Source organism: Salvia hispanica, chromosome 6 (genome assembly GCF_023119035.1).
Source record: "Salvia hispanica cultivar TCC Black 2014 chromosome 6, UniMelb_Shisp_WGS_1.0, whole genome shotgun sequence".
Classification (NCBI taxonomy): Eukaryota; Viridiplantae; Streptophyta; class Magnoliopsida; order Lamiales; family Lamiaceae; genus Salvia; species Salvia hispanica.
In genome coordinates, this window is record NC_062970.1 from 18593888 (window position 1) to 18611579 (window position 17692).

General features: G+C 36.4%; 3 protein-coding genes across 5 annotated transcripts; all 3 read left to right on the forward strand.

Annotated features, from left to right (window-relative positions):
- Positions 1-2909: 2909 nt before the first annotated feature.
- On the forward strand, positions 2910-7909 carry LOC125194612 (serine/threonine protein phosphatase 2A 57 kDa regulatory subunit B' theta isoform-like). 2 transcript variants are annotated; one of them, XM_048092862.1, is made up of 4 exons: positions 2910-3208; positions 3442-4875; positions 5898-6254; positions 7599-7909. In XM_048092862.1, the coding sequence occupies exons 2-3, from the start codon at positions 3670-3672 to the stop codon at positions 6252-6254; spliced, it is 1563 nt and encodes a 520-aa protein (XP_047948819.1). In that variant the 5' UTR covers positions 2910-3208; positions 3442-3669; the 3' UTR covers positions 7599-7909. The 2 variants fall into 2 exon arrangements, with proteins under 2 accessions (XP_047948819.1, XP_047948818.1); XM_048092861.1 differs by lacking the exon at positions 7599-7909 and having other exon boundaries at positions 2912-3208; positions 3555-4875; positions 5898-6664.
- Positions 7910-8531: 622 nt separating this feature from the next.
- Positions 8532-11441, forward strand: LOC125193952 (serine/threonine protein phosphatase 2A 57 kDa regulatory subunit B' theta isoform-like). Of its 2 annotated transcripts, none has more exons than XM_048091911.1 (3): positions 8532-8731; positions 9065-10473; positions 10765-11441. In XM_048091911.1, the coding sequence occupies exons 2-3, from the start codon at positions 9289-9291 to the stop codon at positions 11071-11073; spliced, it is 1494 nt and encodes a 497-aa protein (XP_047947868.1). In that variant the 5' UTR covers positions 8532-8731; positions 9065-9288; the 3' UTR covers positions 11074-11441. The 2 variants fall into 2 exon arrangements, with proteins under 2 accessions (XP_047947868.1, XP_047947869.1); XM_048091912.1 differs by having other exon boundaries at positions 9097-10473.
- Positions 11442-15012: 3571 nt separating this feature from the next.
- On the forward strand, positions 15013-17219 carry LOC125193953 (small ribosomal subunit biogenesis GTPase RsgA 1, mitochondrial). The gene is made up of 5 exons (XM_048091913.1): positions 15013-15740; positions 15959-16180; positions 16287-16481; positions 16573-16766; positions 16854-17219. Exons 1-5 carry the CDS (start codon positions 15111-15113, stop codon positions 17038-17040), a joined length of 1428 nt encoding a protein of 475 aa, XP_047947870.1. The 5' UTR covers positions 15013-15110; the 3' UTR covers positions 17041-17219.
- The last annotated feature ends 473 nt before the right edge of the window (positions 17220-17692 follow it).

Genomic DNA, 17692 nt, shown 5'->3' on the forward strand with positions numbered 1-17692 from the left:
CTTTGAATTCTGGACTGTATTATTGTGGTGACCAGTTAATGGGATTGTCTTGTTGTAGCTTGATTGATGACTTTGAATTAGATAAATCTAGTTAGTAGATTATACTTATCTATTTTGTAAGAATTGGTCAATGTAATTTGTGATTCAAATTATTGGATTTTGTTTGGAATCGGTATGCTTTCTTAATAATTTTAATTTTATGATAGGTTTTTCAATCTTGTGATTCGGTCAAGTGTGATGGGTTGGTTAAGGGTGGTTATCAGTTACTATTAATTATTAAAGCTATTTATTTCACTTATACCAAATCACAAAGTTGTGTTTTTTTAGCTTAGCTTGAAATGCAAAAATGTTCCAACTTGCTACTTTTGATTGATAAGTACAAGATAAGTTTTTCTTAAAGAGTAGTGACTTTGTCAGCACTCACATGTCTCATATTGTCAAATTAATCCATCTTAGCTACATTCCCAAGTTTAATCATCTCTCATCCCGTTAATGGTTCTCATGATAGAGACAACTTCAAATATCAAGCAATTGAGTTTATTTTAATGAATGATAAAGACAACTTCAAATATCAATAAATTGAGTTTACTTACAAGGAAAATGATGATTAAATGGGTTTATTCAAAAATGTTTCACATAATTATCGTTTGGTTTGGAATAAAATATTCTGCAAAAAAATTCTGGCGACCGTCTTTCTAAGATTGCACTGACGTTAAAAGTATTTTTTTGGCTTTTACTTATTTAATTTTAAGTACATGCATATATAGATAATTTATACATCCAGTTGACACATTAGAAATATGGTTATCGGATTTTTTTATGGGATGATACAATGGGTATCTAAACAATGAGACATGTTCGAGTAAACACTTTAAACGACATGACAAAATCAATCCTTTATCCTATTGAAAGTATATGCTCTAAATCTTTTAATCTAAAAACCATGTTGATAACCGTCTTCGATGCCAATAAATTTTGACAAAAGGTGGGACAAAATCAACTCTTTACCCTATTGAAAATATATGCTTCAAATCTTTTAATCTAAAGACCATGTCAACAACCATCTCTGATGCCAATAAATTTCGGTTTATATAGTACTATCACTTAAAATATTCATCAAGCAAACTAGGTACCTTGATATGAAAATATTATTCTACGGTGATATATTTAAAGTTTATCATTTACACTTATAGTAACAATGATATAATTATCACAATCGACTTATGGGTGGTTAATCGGTTGGCTCAGTTAGTACTAAACCATTTTTCAGTTAAATGACTAAGGAATTTGCCCTAAAACCATTAGTCCATAAACACATCGAATTAGCCAATCAATTAATCTACTAATTGATAAAATAAATAGACTAGTTGGTTAACAGAAAAAAATAAAAAAACCTTTATTTCTTGCCATGGGCCATTGTTAGCTATAAGTACTCTCTTTGTTCTACAAGAATATGTATTTTTGGTTGGACACGAATACACGATTTTTAATGTACAATTAGTAAAGTAAGAAAAAATAGAAAGAAAAAGTAATTAAAGTATTGTTAGTGAAGAATGAGTTTCAACTCATTAAAAAAAAAGGTTTTCAAATTTAGAAAATACTTGTGGGATAAAATAAAAAGGAAAGAGTGCACATTCATATTCTTGTAAAGCGAAAAGTGTATTATATAGGTTGTTTCAACCGCGCTTCACATGTTGTTATAGAGACAACAAGAAGATATCTAATCCAATTTCAAATTAAAGTAACGAATGATATACATTTATGAAATGCAGTTTAATTTATTCAATTATAATACTCCTATAACAGAACGTTTAATTCATTCAAAAAACATGTTAAAGCATTAAAAACTAATGAAAATGACACTTGAAAATTACAAAAGAAAGGATTCGAGGTTCAATACATTTATAAAGAAAGACGCATCCTTAATTAGAGTGCTAACGTACATCCAATCTAGTGCTGCCACGTGGCATGAAAAATGCAATATTATAAACACTAAAATGCAATATACATTTATAAGCTGTATATGCATTTCCGCAGATTGCATTTTATTTATAGGCATGTTTTGCATTTGAACATAATTTGTCTAAAATGCAAAATAAACTATATATAAATTCAATCTGGCTATATATAAAATGTAAATTAAACAGTCTATATATAAAATGCAAAATTCAACGATAAAAAATGCAATTTGCATATAATTAAAATGCAATTTGCCGAATTCCATCTATCACTTTTACAAATATATATTGTATTTTAGTGTTTACAATATTGTATGTTTTATGCCACGTGGCAGAATGAAATTGGATGTATATTAGCACTTAAAAAATTAGTCAGCATATTACTATATCCCTATAAAGAAGACATTATATGTTTAAACTTAATTATTTCCTAAAAAGGAAAAAAGTTTCAACCTCACATAGTCACGCTATCTTAACAAAGATGTTGAAGTTGTTTGTATATGAGTTATGAAATTTAGGAAAATTAGAGTAATATTTAGATTGAATATGTCGATGAGAATATAACCAGTAAAAATAAAGTGAGACAATTATTGAGGGACGAATCGAAATGAAAAGGAGTGATAATTAATCGGGGATGAAGGGAGTACTTGTTAGTGCATGAAAGAAAGACATGGGTTTGGTGTAAATAAATACTCCATGTACTATAACAATAGAGGAACATATTGTCCTATTTAATTACTACTAGCATTTATCATCCATTATGAAGTTGGAATCTGGATTTAAATGAATTTCAAATTCAACCAGTAATTAATGACAAAATTAAACCAAAGATAGTTTTTGCTTATGACAGAGAACTAAAAAAACGATAAAAATCATCAAGGCCAAGATGAGTTGAGAAAATAAAATAAAATAAAATAAAAAAACAATAATTCAGCTTTAAGCCTTTCTCTCTCTACACTGTTGGGCCCAATTTTCAGGTTTCAATCAGTGCTCCCTACTCTCATAGACTCGATCTTTTAGCCTGTTTTTCCATCAAAATCAACCAGCTATATATGCTCCAATGACCCACAATTCTTGCTCTCTCAATCCCTCCTTTTTCATGAAACTTTTCTCTGCACTTACACGCACTGATTCTTTTGATACCTTTTGCCATTGTGATTCCCTATAAAGGAATCGTAGCTGGGTTTGTCTAGATCGTGCCCGGATCTTATTGTTTGCTGATCTACAACTGACATGGAGTTGAATTTGAGGTCAGAATCTTGCTTCTCTTACTTTCTCTTCCTTTTAGATTGTGCAATTTGGATTTCTGTGATTGCTATCTTGATTTTATGTAGTTATTTTAGTTTACTCCTAATTTTGACTTGTTTCCGCAATTGGGAGTTTTATTAAGTTTTATTGGTTGATGAAATTTTGGCGTGGATGTATTGTTTCAGTTTTTCCCCAATTGCTAATGTTTTAGTAGTTGCCCTAATTTTTGCTGCAGATAGTGTTTGTACATTAACTTGTATATGTAGTACTCTTTGTGGGAGAGAGGATTGCAAGTGTAGAAGGGACTAGATTCTGAGCTAACCGCGGTTGTTTTCGATATATGATCAGTTGAGTTCACTGCATCATAAGTAGGAGGGTGTGCCATCTGCATCCTAGCAGTTGATTGTTGGCTGCTGTTGAGTTTGCTTGAAGAAGGTTGTTTTTGGTGGCATTAAGTGAAGTGATGATTAAAAATTTCCTTAACAAGCTTCCAAAGAAACAGGGAAAGTCGGCAGAGAGTCGCGATGGAGGGTCTTCGACTCTCTCTTCAAATTCTGCGACTGCTTCTAGAAGCAATTCTGTTTCAAGTGCTCGGTCAGGCAATGTGAATTCAGCGGGGAATAATTCTAATCAGAATTCTGGTGTGAATCATGGGAACAAACTGCACGACCCATTACATAGCAAAGCAAATGGGAGTAGTCCGCCCGTGCCATATGAGGCTTTACCTAGTTTTAGAGACGTCTCGAGTGCGGAGAAGCAGAACTTGTTTATCAGGAAACTGAGCATGTGTTGTGTAGTATTCGACTTCACTGACCCCACGAAGCATTTGAAAGAGAAGGACATCAAACGGCAGACTTTGGTGGAGCTTGTCGACTATGTCTCTTCAGCAAATGGGAAATTCAGTGATGTGGTCTTGCAAGAGATCGTGCGAGTGGTGTCTACGAATTTGTTCCGCACCCTCTCTACTCAGCCTCGTGAAAACAAAGTCCTGGAAGGTCTTGACGTAGAAGAAGAGGAGCCCCTAATGGATCCTGCGTGGCCCCATCTACAAATCGTGTATGAGTTTCTCCTCAGGTTTGTGACTTCCCCAGAGACTGATGCGAAGCTGGCAAAGCGCTACATTGACCACGCTTTTATTCTAAGGTTATTGGATCTGTTTGATTCGGAAGATCCGAGAGAAAGGGAGTACTTAAAGACAGTGCTGCACCGCATATATGGAAAGTTCATGGTGCATCGTCCGTTCATTAGAAAAACCATAAACAATATATTCTACCGTTTTATCTTTGAAACAGAGAAGCATAATGGGATTGCAGAGCTGTTAGAAATTTTGGGAAGTATTATAAATGGATTTGCGCTGCCGTTGAAAGAAGAGCACAAACTTTTTCTTGTCCGAGCACTCATTCCACTTCACAAGCCAAAGTGCATACCTATGTATCATCAACAGCTAACTTATTCCATCACACAATTTGTAGAGAAGGACTGTAAGCTCGCAGATACTGTTATCCGAGGCTTGCTTAAATATTGGCCAATAACAAACAGTTCAAAGGAGGTCATGTTTTTGGGTGAGCTCGAGGAAGTGCTGGAAGCAACTCAGGCCCCAGAGTTTCAGCGCTGTATGGTTCCTTTATTCCGCCAAATTGGTCGTTGCATGAGCAGCTCTCATTTTCAGGTTGGTTACATTTAAAGTTGCTTATGATTCTTGTCATTTGTGAATTTGTGAGAAACCCTCTTGTTATTTCTTGCTCCATACTCCATCGAAACAGTATCCTTTTGTTTACATATTTGCATCTTGCCCTCGTTTTTTTAACATTAAACAATCTTAAACTCAAAAAATTTGGTTTGTGTTTGATGCTCATATTTTCCTTGTTTTATTGTGCCACTGTCTTCATTACTTTGGTTTCATTTCACACCTTGAATACCGACAGATGGAGCCTTTGGAGCTTAGTTACAGTATGTTTGTATAATGAGGCTATCATTTTATAAAATGATATATTCACGTAGCTTATGAGTCATGAATCGATTGGTTAAAATTACTGATATTATAAAATCAGCCAATCCTTTGTTTAAGTTTTCCCTTAGTCTACATTTTTATCACTGTTTCCACACATACTTTATGTGATATGTTGTCTATTGTTTTTTTTGTAATAAAAAAGCGATGATACCGCAAGTTTGAGATTGCCAAATAACTGAATAAGATGTTGTCTTTGCTATCTGTGTGTGTGTGTGTGTGTGGTGGCTGTGGTCAAAGTATGCAGTTATTGAATTATTTTGGACGGCAAATGCGGTCCTTGGCAAACAACAAAAGGATTGGAAAATTAAATCAATTTACAATGAGGCAAATTAGAAGAACCCGATTTTTCTGTCATTCTTGATTCTTGATGGCTGCCTACAACACACCATCTAGATTATCTTAACTCTGTACTTGCATAGACGTTGATCTTAGCAGATAGTATTAACAAACTACACCTTCTTGTCCAATACCTCTGCCGAAGGAGCCGTTTCTAACTTTGCAGATGAAGATTCAGTCTGGTCATATCTAATAGAAACAGTGGTTTCTAGATTGATATGATCACAATTATTAAAAAAAAAATCATTTTCTTCATCCTATATGATATCTATTCTCTTGTGATGTCAGTATTATTTTTCCCCGATTTTGTTTGTGCTATCCGCTTATCCTCCCTGCTTGTGTAGGTTGCAGAAAGGGCTCTCTTTTTATGGAACAATGATCATATCGAGAACCTGATCAAGCAAAACCGCAGAGTTATACTTCCAATCATCTTCCCTGCATTGGAGAAGAATGCACGAAACCACTGGAATCAGGCCGTGCACAGCTTGACGCTAAATGTCAGAAAAATTTTCTCTGATGTGGACCCCGAGCTATTTGAGGAGTGCTTGCTGAAATTCCAAGAAGACGAAGGGCGGGATGAAGAAGACAAGGTGAAACGCGAAGCAACCTGGAGACGCCTCGAGGAGATTGCAATCTCTAAGGGTGCAAGCAGCGAAGCAGTGGTCGTCCCTCGCAAGGCCACACTGCCTCTATCCGGCTAAGTAACTCCACCACATCCTTTTTTTGCTTGCATATGTTTCGTTGTGACAGATGCATCATGTGCTTGAAGGTGGAAACCTGAAATGAAACTCTGCATAATTTATTGATTGCTTAACATTTTGAAGAAGCACAATCTGATCGACGATCTATGACCTCGTCGTTCCGATACGAGATCAGAGGGACTGTACATACATAAAATGGATTGCAAGCCAACTGCAGGTGGGGTTATAGATGCTTTAGCCCCAGTGATCAAAGGTTTTCTCATCTCTTGCTCTTAGAAATGTTGTTGAGATCAATCAAGACTTGTATTTCTATGTTGATGTGAACCATTCATTGTAAAAGTTATTAACAGTTGAAAGAGTTTTAGGATTTCCTTTTTCTGCAATAGAGTGAGTGGCTTACTATTTTTCAATTTTTACTAAGGACTTCTTCAAATTATTATATATACATTCTATTTGACTTTTGGTATCCTACTCTTTGGTTTTAGTTTGGCGTTATTGATTTTTTATGCAATTTCTTGCATTTTTTGTAATTGATGAGGGTTAATTCTGGGCAGTTAGGCTTTGTAATCATTTTTGCATTTATTTCATTTTAGTTAATTAAACTGTGTGTACCACTATTAGTATTTCAGTTTAACCTATCAACCTTTTCTTCAATTTCAATTTCTTGTATCTTACTTTAATTACATAATTCCTGATAATGGTTGATTATGTGCAATTAGGCTTTATAAGCATTTTTTTCACTTTTAGTTAATACTCCCTCCGTCTCTAAAGAATATGAACTTCCTCCGTCTCTAAAGAATATGAACTTTGAGTTCAGCACATATTTTAATACAAAATTGGTAAAGTAAGAGGGAGGAAGGGAGAAAAAGTAATAATGCCATGTTTGATTGTCAGGATTCTGTTTGAAAAAGTAATCGGATTCCTTACATTTTAAATTCCTTACATTTTAAAGTTATAAGGATTCATATTCCTGGGATTCATTTTCTCAGGAATCATTTTCCTTTCCAACTTTACTTTCCCGTCAACCAAATATGGCCTAAAAGTATTGTTAGTAGGGAATGAGTCTCACTTTAAGAAATGAGTTTTCAAAATTGAAAAGTGCATATTTTTATGGGATGGACTAAAAAGGAAATAGTGAATATTCTTGTGGGACGAAGAGAGCGGTAGTAGTTGATTGTGAAAATTAATTTTTTTGGTTTGATCGTAAAAGATATTCTATGAAACTATATAAAGTTGGATCACTTGAAGTAATATTCAAATAACTTACTAGGTCTTTAGCTATCTACATCCTCCTTTCTTAAAGCATTCTCTCACTATATTATTCATAAGTCTCACACCCGGCAGGTCCTATTCTCACAAATCTACATAGAGGAAAATCATGCTGCTGACTTTCTTGCAGGGAGGGGGTCCAGATCCCTGCCTTTTCCTTCTATGATTTAGTCTCTACGCCTCGGTATCTAAAGGCGCTTGTTAGGATGGACTAGCTTGGATATCCTAACTTTCGCTTCCGACGTAGAGATGTGGATTGATCTTGTTATTACTTTAGCATTTGATATTTTGGTTTTAGCTATATCACTTGGTCATCCTAGTTTTAGTTTTTGATAGTGTGGTTGTACCCGACCTGTGAGACCTCTAGTTTATTGTTTCTTGTTCTATCTTTGGATCCAAGTCACTTTTGGACTTGAGTCATGTTTCAGAACGATTTATTTTGATCTTATTTGCGGATTGGAGGTCTGCTTAATACCGAGTGTTTTTGATTAAAAAAAAGATCAAATTTCACTATTCTCCTTCTCTCATTTTATCTGCAATTAAAGAAGTAGCAATAGATTGTATCATTTGCAAGACATAGCATCAATATGGCCCATTCTAACGACCTTCCCTTGCTTACAATTGAAGATCAAGTAATATGTATATGTGACAAAATATCAATCATAAGTGATAACCAATTAGCCTTTTCTATTTGATTATAACCAATATTAATACACAAATATACAAACAGTCACACTCTAGTTTCATGTGAGTTTTCAACTACTTTTATCAATTATCGCATCATGTGATGCACTTAACATCTTTTCTATAGTGAAAGTAGCACCTAATCAACCTTTCATAATTTTCATATCCATTTTTCCAATTTTTCTGCAAAATATAAAAAACAAATATGTTTTTAGTACTCCATAGTTTAAAGAAATTCATTTTATATTTTAATTAATTAAACACAAAATTGGTACTAAGTCACAAATAAGAGTAAATCTCTATTTCATTATTTGAAATCAAATAAATTCTCTTTCCCATTGCGCCATTCATTTTCATTCCCAAAAATTTCAGCTTTTTTTCAACTCATATACTTAAAGTGATGCTATTTGAATTTCGCAATACTCGACAAAATTGCAACTTGGGTTTCCTAGATCGCGCTCAGATCTTCACACCTCCTGATCCAGCTAAAAAAGTTTGAATCTTGGGAGAAAACGAACTTTGAGGTCAGTTCAAATCTTGTATTTTTAAAATTATGTGTGTTTGTGGTGTGATTAGAGCTCTTCGAAGTGAATATCGTTTTATGCTCAGTTGTGTTATGATTTGAACTCGATTTCTGCACCTGGGAATTTGAGCATTGACGAAATTGTGATAAGATCTATGTTGCTTTTTTAGAGGTGGAATTTAATTTATTTATGTTAGGTTTCATTTTAGAGCTTGAGAGAGCTGGTTAATTCTCATTCTTGTTCAATCTAGCTTCTGCAGCTGTTTTGTGGAGTTGATTCTATCTGAATTTCTTTGTTTATTTGTGCTTTCTCTGTCGTTTTATGTTAACATAGGAGAATTCATGAGGCTGTGGCTTTGGCAGCAGAAATTGAATCCATTAGGCCATTTTTGGCATTTGATGGTGAAGAGGGGAAGGGAAAGTCAGTGTGAAATTGGGTTGATGATCAGTATGTCGCGTTAAGTTTAGATCCTTTACCTCTGCATTTGTGGCTGGTGATTCTTTAAGAGTGGTTGGTTGGATTTGTTTGAACAAGACTTTGATCTGTGGCTCCAAGTGATGATCAAGAATATACTCAATAGGATCCCTCACAAGCAAGGGAAGTTAGGAGAAGGTCACGATGGAGGGGCCACGACACTCTCGTCAACGAATTTGAAAAGCAATGTAGTTGCAGGTTCTAGGTCAGGCAATTCGAATGCTGCAGCCGGGTTGAATCCAGTTCTGAACAATCTTCTTGAATATGATCCATCAAATGTGAAGGAAAACGGGGTTATTGGAAGTGCACCGTATGAGGCTCTTCCTAGTTTTAGAGACATTCCAAACTCTGAGAAGCAAACCTTGTTTATCAGAAAATTGAGTTTGTGTTGTGTAGTGTTTGACTTCACTGATCCCTCGAAGAGTTTAAAGGAGAAAGACATCAAACGACAGACATTAGTCGAGCTAGTGGATTATGTAACCTCAGCACATGGGAAGTTCAATGAGACAGCTATGCACGATATAGTAAAGATGGTGTCTGTGAATTTATTCCGGACACTCTCAACTCAGTCTCGTGAGAACAAATCTGTAGATGGCTTTGATTTGGAAGAAGACGAGCCCTTGATGGATCCAGCATGGCCGCATTTGCAAATTGTGTATGAATTTCTCCTCAGGTTTGTAGCTTCACCGGAGACAGATGCCAAGTTGGCAAAACGCTACGTTAATCACTCCTTCGTGTTAAGGTTATTAGACCTCTTCGACTCAGAGGATACTAGAGAGAGAGACTACTTAAAGACTGTCCTACACCGGATATACGGGAAGTTCATGGTGCATCGGCCGTTCATCAGAAAAGCAATCAACAATATATTCTACCGTTTCATTTTTGAGACAGAGAAGCACTACGGGATTGCTGAGCTGTTAGAGATCTTAGGGAGCATCATAAATGGATTTGCATTGCCACTCAAGGAAGAACATAAGCTCTTCCTTGTTCGTGCTCTGGTTCCGCTCCACAAACCAAAGTGCGTATCCACATACCATCAACAGCTATCCTATTGTGTCACACAGTTTGTGGAGAAGGACTGCAAACTCGCTGATACAGTTATAAGGGGCTTACTCAAATACTGGCCTATTACGAGTAGTTCTAAGGAGGGAATGTTCTTGGGCGAGCTTGAGGAAGTGTTGGAAGTGACCCAGCCCCCCGAGTTCCAGTGCTGTATGGTCCCACTCTTCCGCCAGATTGGCCGTTGCTTGAGCAGCTCCCACTTTCAGGTCGGTACATACCACGTTCTTGCAAAATTATACGACATGATGTTGATTTGTGGCGATTTCTTGTCTTTGTCCATTGCTGTGAACATTTTCTTGATTTTAAAATGAACTAATGTAGGTTCTGATGGCTCTTATGAATTAGAGGAACAATAATAAACAGTTATGAATAAAATTATACGACGTGATGTTGATTTGTGGCGATTTCCCATCGCTGCTAGTCTGCATTGCCATCATCCTCATCTCCCACCTCCCCTGCACACAAAATCACCTTCTATCCGATTCTTGTATCTGCAGGTTGCAGAGAGGGCTCTCTTTCTATGGAACAACAGCCACATCGAGAATCTGATCAAACAAAACCGCACAGTCATACTGCCAATCATCTTCCCGGCATTGGAGAACAATGCAAGGAGCCACTGGAATCAAGCCGTGCAGAGCCTGACCCTCAATGTACGGAAAATCTTCTCTGATGTGGATCCGGAGCTCTTTGAGGAGTGTCTCCTCAAGTACCAAGAAGATGAAGCAGGGCAAGAAGAAACCAAGAGCAGACGTGAAGCAACTTGGAAGCGCTTGGAGGATATCGCAACCACCAACGACGAGCACTGAATGAGCCCCACCAAACACATTTTTTGGTTCTAGCTTCGGAAAATGGATGAGTATTTATTCCACTATGGAGTGTATATACACAGCTCAAGGAAGTGTCAAATTCTTCAACACACCTTCCAATTTCCTTGGAGATGGAGGTAATTTATTTACAAATCCACCTTTTTTTTTCTCTCAAATTGTGTAGCTTATAGAATGAAGTGAAACTAAATGAAAAGTTGTATTTGCAGTCCATTTTGGTTGGCTTGGTTAATACCGAGTTTGATTTCATGTGGTATATGTGTATGTTTGATTGTAAGGTCTAATGAATGTATACCTACACGATAAATTATACTCTATTTTCAAGGGTATTTTCGAGTTAGTTCCTTTAACTTTTGTTAAATGGAGTACTACTAGTTTTGCATGCCAACTTTTAAATTTCTCTATAAATTACTAAACTAATGATTTATTTTGATTTTGCAATCAATCGAGTTCTGAAACTGAAAGCATGACTTTATGACTTCCTTGTGTGGCATGTCAACCAAAATGAAATCAAATTATAAGCAGTGAAACTGTAACGACCCGCTCTTCTAGGGTATAATAAATACAACGATCGTTACCTAGGCAGACTTAAATGCAACAAAAATCGTAGGCTAGGGTTTCATTTAAAGGGATTTTACCAAAGTATTTAATGAACAACTAAAACGATAAGAATAACGGCTTAGCAATGAAATTCAATAAGAAAGGGCTATCGCAATTAATATTCAAAACGGCAAGGTCTTAAGATAATCCAAACCGTATCATGTCTCAATACTCCAACAAAAATGAAATAGTTCAATCTTAAACAAACGATAGTAGTTTCATGTTTCAGCGGAAGCATCCAAGAGAAGGGTGAAGCTATGTATGAAGACACGACTACACTCGGAGTTTCAAAATGATCATATTATTAAATTACTTGCTCAACACCGCCAACCGCTCATCGCCGCTCAACCTGCACATAGGGAAAACACATGCAGGGCTGAGTACTATAAACATACTCAGTGGACTTATGCCGAAAACAGTTTTATCAAAATAATAGTTATCATGCCATTTCAAGTGTCCATCGGGGTTTTATCTTTAGAAATGCCCGAAGCACCAAAATATGTCCTTTATCAAAATCACGGTCGCGCAACCATTTTTCACATCGACGTTTACCATATCCTCATTCTACATGGTAAGGAATGCGGCCGCAATCCAGGTCACTAGACCGGCCAACCCGTACGCTGGCACACGGTCTAACATTGGTGTACACTAACCCAAGTAGAGTTTGCGGCTCTACAAGGATCCGAATTCGATTAAATCAATAGTGGCATAGCCACAAGGGATAGGCACGACAAAACAAATCAAGGCATGATAACACAAATCTCATTCTCATCAATAAAGATTTAGGACGATGTCCTTATTTTAAAAGAAAAGCCCACCTCGATGGCTTAGGTCGCAAGTATTCTCTTCCCCTTGCTATCACGCTGAGAGCGCGAGTTATCACCTTTAAATTATGTGTATCACAAATCAGTCTCAATCATTGATTCAAAAATCATGCATGTTCCCAACGTTTCTCTTTTCCCATTAATTCGTTTTAATATCACCATTCAAAATCAAGACATGATTATCATATCACTCTTTATTCGCACTACAACTCCAGATCTATCATCAAAATATGTCACGCATGAGTGTTTTACAACACATATCACACGCACACACACAACACACACGAACGCACACCGAGGCACGCACACACACACACACGATCCACACACACACACATATATGCATCCCATTCATCAATTGATTTTCCCTTTTCACTCGATCTATATGCATGAGGGTTCAAGAACACCGATTAATCGGTTAGATGAGAAAAGATTGATATAAAAATACCTTTTCTTGATAGAATGAACGGTAGAACAAAGTAATAGCCTTGATTCTTCAACAATTCTTGAGTTTCAACTTCAATTCTTTGTAAAGAATGAAGAGATCTTGAATAAAATAGAAAACAAGTTGAAGAAAGAGTGGAGGAAGTGGGAGGCGTGATTTTCAAGAGTGGGAGGCGTGATTTATGGTTTTAGGTTTAGGGTTTCTCATGTATTTATAGAGTGCAAGATAAAATATCTTTAATTAAATAAATTAAAGATTTGGGAAGATATGGGGGAGGGAGTTGGCGTGACTTTTGAGAGAAATAAGGAGGGATTCGAATTTTATGCTATTTAATTAGCATATGATTTAATTTGGTATTTCACGGAGTAGAATAAAATATCACGGAGCAGAATAAAAATAATAAATCCTCCCAAATAAATAAGGAGTAGGCGTGAATTTTGGCTCCTTCTACAAGGAATTTAATTAAATTCCTAATTAAAATAGGATATGACAAGATCTTCCTAGATATGGTAAGATATGCTAGGATATTTGAATTTATTCAGGTGAGAGAATAAATAAGGGATCAAATAATATAATAAAATAATTCCTTCTCCCCTAAATAGGAGATTTTCGAAAATCTCCTTGGAATAAACATAGGGGTCGATTTTCTCATGGAGAAAATAAGAAATAATTGGACTTTTAATTTAATTTGGATAATTATCCCAAACAATTAATTAAATCTAAGAAAAATAGGATTCCTCTCCAATAAACCATGGGGGTCAAAAATTCCAATTATAGGGTATATGATATTTATGAATATCCTATTTAGTCTCACTCATCCCTTAGGAAATAATTCACCACAATATATATTTTACCCCGCATCAAAATATTCATACAATCATTTAACAAAATCAACCATCTTTACTTCCACCTCATATTCTCAACACATTGACCCTTTCAACGGTCACGTCATGTTCTCTACATCTTTGACTATTCAACTGCCACGTCATATACTCAACATATTTGACTATTCAATCAATCTCAGCTCCAAATCGCAATTAGGTCACAAAGAATCATGCAATTAAATCACTCATCAATTAATCCACATATTCCATAGCATTAAAAGCATTTAATGCAAAAATTTTATGTCTCGAAAATTAGGATTCGAAAAAGTGGGGCGTTACAGAAACCCTGTATTAACGAAATTAAATACTCCGTAATTTATAAGTATGTTGTACTCTCTCTCTTCAATATCATTTTTCATTTTCTCCATACACTCTCATTTTTCTTAATATAAACTCTAATTCAACAAATGAATTATACTCCTAATATAATACGAAATTGTTTGTCGCCTACAATGTGACTTCGTTTTGGTTAACGTACGATGATATGTGTTAATGTTAGAATCGTGATTGATTGTAAAATCAAAACAAATCAATGTTTGGTAATTTTTTTTTTTTTTTTAAAGTTGGTATGCAAAACCTGAATTTAGCAAAACTCTTACTATAATTTTAGGCAAATTACATTATTTCTAATTTGGTTAATGGACAATCAATTCCAAGGATCACGAGAAGGGACGATGCTAACATCGAACCAACGCACGCACACTTATGCAAATGTTACTTATTTCTCGACTTCGACTCATAACACAAGAGAAAGAGACATTATGTTCTTAGTCCAGTTTTAATTTTTTATAATCTGTACTATATTTTTTTATCTGGGTAGAGACAGTGGACTCAAATTTGAGATATTTGGTCTTAGACATGCATATATAGCTGGTGAGTCTGAGCATTTAGAAACTGTTTATTACTTGCGGGTACGTGAACGAACTTCTTTTCTCAAATATTTTATTTTTTAAATAAACAAATGGAGAAAAATATTTTAAATTTCAAAATTATTTCTGACTCGAAAAGAAGTTGGTTTCTAGTTTAATTATTCTGGATTTTCTTTGAATTTTAATTAAATAAATTTAAGCTAGTTCTATATTTCAATTATAATGTATAAAGTGAAATAAAAAAATAAATAATAAAAGTGGCATGAGTAGTCGATGAAATTAATGGATAATTTAATTTCTAGTTTTGTACTGAGTGATGAATCGGAAAATTCCAGAAGCTGAATTCTCCACTCCATAACCGCTTTCTTCACTCCTTGGAAATTTCTGTGTTTTCTTCATGACAATCGCTTCAATTTCAGCTCTCCGCCAGAAGTTGCCGCCGTTCCTCATCCGCCAGCACCGTTTCATCTCCGCCGTTCAAAACCCTATCAATGCGAGAAGGCAGCAGCAGCAGAAGCAACATCAACCTAATAAAAATGTGCTCAGAGCTCGAGACACCTTCAAAAAGCAATTCTCCTCTCTGGCGCCGCTCCTCTCCCCCGACGACAAGCCGCCGCTCACGGACAATCAGGCAATCGGCACGGTTGTTTCCTCGCAGGCTAATTTCATGCGCGTCGTTGTCAATTCGGCGTCGCAGTCGGAAGATTGGGGAGATTTGGGGATGGAGCTGCTGTGCGTGGTGAAGGATGTGCTGAAGAAGATTAAGAGGCGCGTTTTGGTGGGGGATAGGGTTCTGGTAGGGGCGATTGATTGGGTGGATAAAGGAGGCCGGATTGAGAATGTGTATGAGCGTAAGAGCGAGATTTTGGATCCTCCTGTGGCGAATGTCGATCATTTGCTGGTGCTTTTCTCGATTGAGCAGCCCACCGTCGAGCCGTTTACTCTTACTAGGTTCCTTGTGGAGGCTGAATCCACTGGAATTCCGCTCACTCTTGCTCTGAACAAAGTAGAGCTCGCTGACGAAGGGGTATCAAATTGCAACTTATTTTCTTCTTAGTTAACTGTCATTTAATATTTGGCATGGAGTTGTTTCGTTTTAGGGCTTAATTTAGGCTTTTTTGATTGATTAGGTCTTGCTTTAGAAGTCTCGTTTCACAATCAAATGTCATTTTTGTACCTATTGCTGTCTATATAGATATATGGTTGTGTTATTGACTTGTGCTTATAATTAATTGACTTTTGAAGGCTCTGAAGGAATGGAAGTCTCGGCTTCATCAGTGGGGCTATGAACCAGTTTTCTGCAGTGTTGATACCAAACGAGGCCTTGATACGCTACAATTTATTTTGAGAGAGCAGACCTCTGTGATTGTCGGTCCCAGCGGTGTTGGTAAATCGAGTTTGATCAATGCTTTAAGGGGCAACAGAAGTGTTGTTGGGGCTGTTGAAGATGAAAATTTGTTTGAACATGTACGTTTGCCTTTCGTTGTTGTTTCTAGAGTAGGTTTGGCTATTACATACATGTTGCCCGTGTTTGATGATTTCTGAATCCTCCTTCAAATAATGAATTGTTCAGACTCTAGGAAGCAAGTGGTTTGAAGAGCAGCGTGTTGGAGAAGTGTCGACAAGGAGTGGGAGAGGAAAACACACTACTCGAAATGTGTCGCTCCTTCCATTATCTGGAGGAGGATATCTTGCGGATACCCCCGGCTTTAACCAGCCTAGTTTGATGAAAGTAACAAAGCAGTCCCTCGCACAATATTTCCCGGAGGTTCTGTTAGTGATGCGTTTTCTAGATTTGCTTGATTTTTAGATGCTATATTGGGAAACTGAGCTAAAAGATTGAGTGATTCATTTCCCAGATTCGGAAAATGCTGGAACAGGATGGGCCTGGGAAGTGTTCTTTCAGTGATTGCTTGCATATAGGTGAGCCTGGGTGTCTAGTCAAAGGAGACTGGGAAAGATTTCCGTACTATCTTCAACTGCTCGATGAGATTAAAATTAGAGAGGAGTTTCAGCTCAGGACTTTTGGAACTAAAAGAGAGGGTGGTGTGAGGTATGTTCATTTTAGATTATGAAAGCTATATGTGCATACTTGCTTGCATTGCTTCCTATAAACGGCTCTTGATGACATTTGGTTTAGGGTCAAGGTTGGAGAACTGGGTGTGAAGCAAGCTGAACCGAGATTGGAACCCAAGAAGCACAGGAGGCAATCACGCAAGACGGTAAACCAGTCCATACTAGACGAGTTGGATGATGAAGATGATGACGATGAAACTCTTGATAGTGAAAATCCTATTCTGAGGGCAATGAAGGAAGAAAATCAATGAGCCTCCATTGGTATATTACAGAATAGCAAAACGTTGTAAATAGACATAAGGTGGCTCAACTAATCTGAGAATGGTTGTGTTCATAGTGAAACTCTGTCGTTTTGTATCTCGAAAAAGAACACCCTTTTTACTGGTAAATCGAATGAGAAAGATGATTTATAAAATCTTGTTTATTGCTAGTTTCTTGCTTCTTCTATCTTTAGTAGTTTGGTCTTGTTCCTTTATCTTCGGACATCCTGAATCACTAGATGGTGTTTCATCTTCTATACGAGATTGTCGTCACGTGTATCTCGATAAATACTGATTCGTTGCTATTCATTTTAACAGATGGTTTTGGGATTTTTGAAATGCATATGACGACAATCTAATTGTTGGAATAAAAGTAACAGTTATTAAATGTGATAGTTGTTGTGTGGGTGTAGCGATGTAGCAACTAGAGGTAGATCGAAGCTTTACATCGTTAAATACTTCACTTCAACAAACAACTCTTCCTCACCAATTTTTCCAACGGATTAATACCCTTTTTCACAAGCAAAAGCATCACATTTTTGACCCAAGTTTGAACCAACACAGCCTTAATCAGTTTTTACTTCACTTTCAGACAAAATCGACATGCACCTTACGTTAAGAAATGCCCACTTGCACTACTTTG

What these genes read in the sequence shown, in the direction of transcription:
- LOC125193953 (XM_048091913.1), top strand. Translation starts at nt 15,111, where the DNA reads ATGACAATCGCTTCAATTTCAGCTCTCCGCCAGAAGTTGCCGCCGTTC. An exon ending in TAGAGCTCGCTGACGAAGGG is followed by an intron (nt 15,741 to 15,958) that starts GTATCAAATTGC and finishes TGACTTTTGAAG; the next exon opens with GCTCTGAAGGAATGGAAGTC. An exon ending in ATGAAAATTTGTTTGAACAT is followed by an intron (nt 16,181 to 16,286) that starts GTACGTTTGCCT and finishes TGAATTGTTCAG; the next exon opens with ACTCTAGGAAGCAAGTGGTT.
- LOC125193952 (XM_048091911.1), top strand. Translation starts at nt 9,289, where the DNA reads ATGATCAAGAATATACTCAATAGGATCCCTCACAAGCAAGGGAAGTTA. An exon ending in TGAGCAGCTCCCACTTTCAG is followed by an intron (nt 10,474 to 10,764) that starts GTCGGTACATAC and finishes TTGTATCTGCAG; the next exon opens with GTTGCAGAGAGGGCTCTCTT.
- LOC125194612 (XM_048092862.1), top strand. Translation starts at nt 3,670, where the DNA reads ATGATTAAAAATTTCCTTAACAAGCTTCCAAAGAAACAGGGAAAGTCG. An exon ending in TGAGCAGCTCTCATTTTCAG is followed by an intron (nt 4,876 to 5,897) that starts GTTGGTTACATT and finishes CTGCTTGTGTAG; the next exon opens with GTTGCAGAAAGGGCTCTCTT.